The 6,000-nt window shown below is 43.3% G+C and overlaps 1 protein-coding gene across 4 annotated transcripts in view; it reads right to left on the bottom strand.

Moving 5' to 3' along the window:
• Positions 1-1,297: 1,297 nt before the first annotated feature.
• The window catches only part of mgat4b (alpha-1,3-mannosyl-glycoprotein 4-beta-N-acetylglucosaminyltransferase B), a 166,950-nt gene continuing 162,247 nt past the window's right edge, over positions 1,298-6,000 (bottom strand). For all 4 annotated transcript variants that reach the window (XM_069897971.1, XM_069897969.1, XM_069897970.1 and 1 more), the window contains 4 exons: positions 5,773-5,851; positions 5,558-5,645; positions 4,011-4,123; positions 1,298-3,273 (listed from right to left, as the gene is read on the bottom strand). In XM_069897971.1, coding sequence (XP_069754072.1) covers positions 3,247-3,273; positions 4,011-4,123; positions 5,558-5,645; positions 5,773-5,851 — 307 coding nt within the window. In that variant the 3' untranslated portion in view covers positions 1,298-3,246. The remainder of the gene's footprint in view (positions 3,274-4,010; positions 4,124-5,557; positions 5,646-5,772; positions 5,852-6,000) is intronic.

Below are 6,000 nucleotides of genomic sequence, written 5' to 3'. Positions count from 1 at the left end.
CATTCTAAATGCAAGTTTGTTGATTTCTGGATATGAAGGAAAGCAAGAGTACAGGGGTTGGGGCTGAACAATGGCACGAACACTGATCATCTGTGATCTTGATGAATGTGATTTGCTAGAAGTATGGACCAACAAGATGTGGCCAACCATGGACACATTTATTCACTAATTGTGCATTTAATAACATGCACATGCACCACATTCAGGATCTTGCACCACTGTCCCAATACTGGAAAACCAGCACAATTGCTTTGGCTATTCCAACTTTCTGGATCAGAATACAATTCACAGATTAAATCCAGGACTCTCTTTTATTTCTTCTATATTAACTAGAGAACTAAATCTCAAATCCTCTGCCCCCCTGCTTTAAATCCCTTCCCAGTTCAACAAATTTTAAAATGGACCATTGCAGTTTTGTTGAGCATCTTGGCTCTGCCCACAATAGCGTGGATCTCCCAGTGGCCATCTATTTCAATTCCCTTGCTGACATGTCTATCCATGGTCTCATGTACTGTCAGACTGAGACCATCGCAAATTGGAACAACACCTCATCTTCCGACTAGGCCCCCTCCAACCAGATGGCATTAACACCGACCTCTCAGTTTCAGAGACCCCCCCCCCATCTTTTTACCCTGTTGCCTTTCATCCAGCTCTGTCTTTTCCCTTTCACAGAGCCAAAATCAATTCTCCTCTTTTCATATCCATTGAACTCCTTTTGTCTGTTGGTCTGAACTCCTCCCCCCTCCCATTCTTCCTCAGCCATTAATTCAAATGCTTGTCTTTTTTCACTCATACCACAAGGAAGGTGTCAGGTCCGAAACGTTGGTAATATATCTTTACCTCCTATGGACGCTGCAAGACCAGTTGAGCTCCTCCAGCATTTCTGTGTTTTGACTGCAATCACAGTGACTGGAGACTTTCGTTCACTCCATTGGGGTATAGACATCATCACTGCCTCATCTAATGGGCATTCAGAGATTATTTGCCTATTTGGAGCATCCTACATGAGGAATCTGCATGAATTTTCTACACACAGTCTCTGTGCAAAGCAAATACAGCAATTTACAGAACTTCCTCTTCCTTCTGAAACCAAGGACTTCATAGAGCTCTTATAATCAGAATGATTGGCATTAAGTTCCGAACCACAGATCTTTTTGGGCTGCTATGCACACCTTGAAAGAGACAAGGTGGGGCAAGGCCATCAGGGAACCAAAAGAACTTTTACCCAAGTTATGTCAGAATACATTCACATTAATTTAAAACTATTTGATTCTAATGGATTTCTCCCGAATCACAATTATGGATTTGTCATGGATACAGATTTATTATCTACAAATTGGGCCTTATTTACAGATTGTGTAAAACATTACAGTTTATAAAATGAATATATTATATTCTTTCATCCATTCACTGCAATCTTTATTACTTATAATAAAAACACCTTGGAAGCAGAAATTCTCCTTTCAATAATTTTACCTGAAAAGGTTGACGTAAACACAAGAAACATTATTTCGATTCACACCAACTTTCACGGCAATACTTAGACCCTTAAACTCTGATCCAGAAACAAAAACTTTTGTCTGCTACAGCACTTGTTTTAGTTTCCACAGAATTGACAAGGTTTCAAAGCAAAGATCCTGCAATCATTAGACAGAGCGAGTCCTTGATCACCTCCAGGGAGTGTGGATCAGAGCACAAACATTTATTTTGCTCAGTCTGATTTCTCCAGCACCAACCTGGTCATAATAGGGTCCAAGTACCATGAGGAGTATTTAACATCGGCCAATCACATCTCGTGTCTCAGCACATTTAACCAATAAATTTACACAGGAAACAAGGATTCATCCAGCACCTATTTCCTTGGAGATGGCATGAACCTAGACTCCAGTTAAATATTTCATGATTTTTAAAAATTGTCTGTAATCAAGCTTGCATCTGAAACATTATTGACTGTAGTGGATATAAAATTCTCTCTAAAATGAGTAAAAATTAAGGACACATAATCTGGATAAATCCCTGATTTGAGACACTCATTCAATGACCCACTCCATTTTCCAATCTTCATTTCAGATGCTCATCTATCTTCTAGTCATCTATCCCCAACCACCTTCATCTATTGATATACACCAAACATTCTCTTTTTCTGACCTCTCCAGTTTGAGAAACTTCATGAGAGAGAGCCCCTTATCACTGAACTTTTAAATTCAATTTCCAACACTCACCATTCTATTCCATCTTCAAGGAAACCCCATTTTCCTTTCTTTGGCAAGCTGGTCCCCATCGCATCCTCCATTCTCAACCACCAAGACAATTTCACATCCCACCTACTGAAACGCTGCCCCTTACCCCTTCCCGTGTAATGACAAAGCCCTCTGCCCATTTCCAATAGCAATGTTCCCTTCTCTCCACTTCCAAAAGAAAATATTCCTAACCCTTTCCATGAGAGATGCTCCCTAGCCCCATTTCCCCTCTTCCTCCCTCATATAGAAACACATTCCCCTTCCTTCAATTAGAGAGGCTCCCTCCTCCTTCCACCCTTCAATGCGACATTTTGCTTTGCCCACCCCCCTTTAATTTGAGGCATTCCATCCTGTTGAGACATTCCCATCCTTTCACTTTGGGATGCTTCTGGACTCCTTTCCTCCAATAAGAGACTCCCTCTACCCTTTCTCCATCCAATAAGAAACTCCATCTATCCTTTCTCTCCCCAATACTCTACCCTTTCTCCCTCTAATGAGACCCCCTCTACCCTTCATCCAATAAGACCCCCCTCTACCCTTTCTCCATCCAATAAGACACTCTCCTACCCTTTATCCCTCCAATAACAAATTCCTTCACTCTTTCTGTCCACTCTTCCCACCCTTTCCTGCAATCTATACAATAGGTCCATCATGGTCAGCACCTCCTCGTGTAAACATTCCACAAAGTACAGGATCAAATGGTGTACGTTTTAGAACAAATTGGACAAGTGAGCATCAATATGGAATATCCGATGAAAAATGGGCCTCATACAATATTTGATTTTGTCAAGTAGAAAAGATACAAAGCAGACGCAAACTGCTCCTGGATACTTCAGTTTATTCAGTGGCATTTCTGGCCGTTCCTGCTCTCCATATTGGCCAGTAGGTGGTATAGTCTTCTGCGATGAATTCGAAGGCTTGAGAAGCGAGGAGAAAGGTTCCTGAATCGAACCATCGCAGGCTACAGGGAGCAGCACTTAGTGTCAAACCCTGGTCTTCTCTTCCATTAAGTCTCAGCTTTCTTTATAAATATCTGAAAGAAAGTTTTAGGACATGGTCACAACTGTTGATGATGCATAGAATGTTATTGTATAGATATTTTAATGCTTACAATTGCAGATGGTGCATCTCCCCTACCTACGTGGCTGCAGCAAGTACGACTTTTGATAGATTTGTACACCATACTCACATTTTTGACAATAAACTCTGAAACCTCTTTACTGTTATACCCCCCCCCAACCCTTTACTACAATCTGGATAAAGACTGTGTTGGGACCATTAAATCTCTGCTACCCCTTTCAAATAGAAATCCATTAGCTCCTACTCTCCCTCTCTTTCAATATATTCCTGTTGATCTTCAATTCCCTTCTAAAATCTACCATGGAACCTAGTCACACAGCTCAGAACTTGGCCCTTCAGCCCACCTACTGCTTCCTGACTGTCAGGCATCTATTTACTTGTGAGAAAGATGAGGAATGAAACATAAAAGTCTGTAGTCTCTCTGATTGTAGTAAAAACCTTGGAAGAAGGGCTCAGCCTGAAACATTAGTTTACCTTTACCTCCTATGGACGCTGTGAGATCTGCTGAGTTCCTCCAGCATTTATGTGGTTTTCACTATAATCACAGCATCTGCAGACGTCTGTGTTTCACCCCCTCTGGTTACCAGTTCGTGAGCTGTTTGAAACTTTGAGATTTAATGTCTCTTATCGAACCACAGATTCTCCATGGAGGAGCCAACTTATCACAGAACACATTTTTGAACAAATCACCTCACTAAGTATCACCCAGACTGGCGAGTCTGACAGGGTGGACAAGCGAACAACCTCCAGTGGCCCAAATAATGGATCTACCTCTCCCTCGGCAATGCCATTGATGAAGGAAGCTGCAATAAAAGGAAAGAGATGAAAGAAAAAATGTTGCTGGCAATGAGACATAAAAGCAGGCAATGCTGGGAAGACTCAGCACGTCAGGTAGCAAACCATGCAGAGAGAAAATGAGTTAACATTTTGTTGGTGCTGAAGATGGTGCGACCTGAAACAGTAAATTTGGTTCTCTCTCCATGGAACAGGTGCACGGCAGTGCAGCAGGTAGTGTCAATGCCTCACAGCTCCAGACACTTGGGTTTGATCCCAACCTCCGATGCAGTCTGTGTGGAGTTTGCACATTCTCCCCTTGAACGCGGTGGGTTTCCCAGGGCGCTCCGATTTCCTCCCGCATGCTGTGGGGGTGGGTAGATTAATCAACTATGGTAAGTTGCCTCCTACTCCCGTGTGTAGATGAGGGGTAGGATATGGGGAGAGTTGATGGGAATGTTGGGAGAATACAATGGGATGTGCAGAATTAGGTAGTTGAGTGGCAGTTAGGGGAGGGTGGCACCATAACCATATAACCACTTACAGCACAGAACAGGCCAGTTCAGCCCTACTAGTCCATGCCGTAACAAATCCCCACCCTCCTAGTCCCACTGACCAGCACCCGGTCCATACCCCTCTAGTCCCCTCCTATCCATGTAACGATCCAGTCTTTCCTTAAATGTAACCAATGATCCCGCCTCAACCACGTCTGCCGGAAGCTCATTCCACATTCCCACCACCCTCTGCGTAAAGAAATTTCCCCTCATGTTCCCTTTATCATTTTCCCCCTTCAATCTTAAACCATGCCCTCTAGTTTGAATCTCCCCCACTCTTAATTGAAAAAGCCTATCCATATTTACTCTGTCTGTCCCTTTTAAAATCTTAAACACCTCTATCAAGTCCCCTCTCAATCTTCTACGCTCCAGAGAAAAAAGCCCCAGTCTGCACAACCTGCACGGTTATTGCGATGCTGTTACAGCGTCAGCGACCCGGGTTTGTATCCAGCGATGTCTATAAGGAGTTTGTATGATCTCCCTGTCTCCACGTGGGTCTCCTCACACATTCCAAAGTGTACAGGGATGATGGATGAATTGGGGTATATGGGCAGCATGTGCTCGTGGGCTGGAAGGGCCTGTTAATACTGTGCTGCATTTCTAATTTTAAATTTAAATGCAAAGTTCGGCATAGGTGCAGCAAGTCTAAGGGCCTGTTTCCATGATGTATCTCTGATCCCAGGTGCTGATTGAGCTGTTGAGTATTTCCAGCATTTTCTCTGGTTTTATTAATCAGTTGAACCATTTGACTGGCCACTCCAAGTGCTCTTTTTATCCATTACAACATTGATTATGCTAAGCCTTCACCCAACACCACACAAGATTCCTCACTAAGTCACAGTTTCTCAACATCACGTCACATCAAGCACTCTGATCCTGTGGAGCAGGACTCAAACTCCTTCGTCTTACCGATTCGGATGTAGCCATCTTCTGTTCTCTGGTATTTGGGAAACTTATCTTTTCCATCCAGCAAGGTTTCCTTTCCTGACTGTACCATCTGTGGGGCAGAGTAAGAGAAGACAACTAGATATGTTTCACTCCCTTGAAGCACTTATTCACCCCGTGTGCTCAAGCAGGCGGCGCAAGCAGCAAACACTTCACTTCCTCGCCAAAACTCAACTTACGTCAAATGGCAAGACCTCAACAGTAGTGTTGAAGAGTTTGTCACCAGGGTGTTCAATATTGCCACTGCGGAAGAAAAACCTGAGGACAGAAGAGCAAGAGTCAGATGTTGAAGAAGGGTTGAGAACCAACAGTAGAAGACTGGCTGAGCCTGGAGTCAGGGCTGACTTCAAGACACCCTAGCAGCGAGCTCCTGCCCAGTTTCTTGTAAAATTATTGATGGAATCATC

This window comes from Narcine bancroftii, chromosome 9, assembly GCF_036971445.1.
Source record: "Narcine bancroftii isolate sNarBan1 chromosome 9, sNarBan1.hap1, whole genome shotgun sequence".
Taxonomy (NCBI): Eukaryota; Metazoa; Chordata; class Chondrichthyes; order Torpediniformes; family Narcinidae; genus Narcine; species Narcine bancroftii.
Note: the sequence above shows the minus strand (reverse complement) of the source record. Positions and strands in the feature narration are given on the sequence as shown.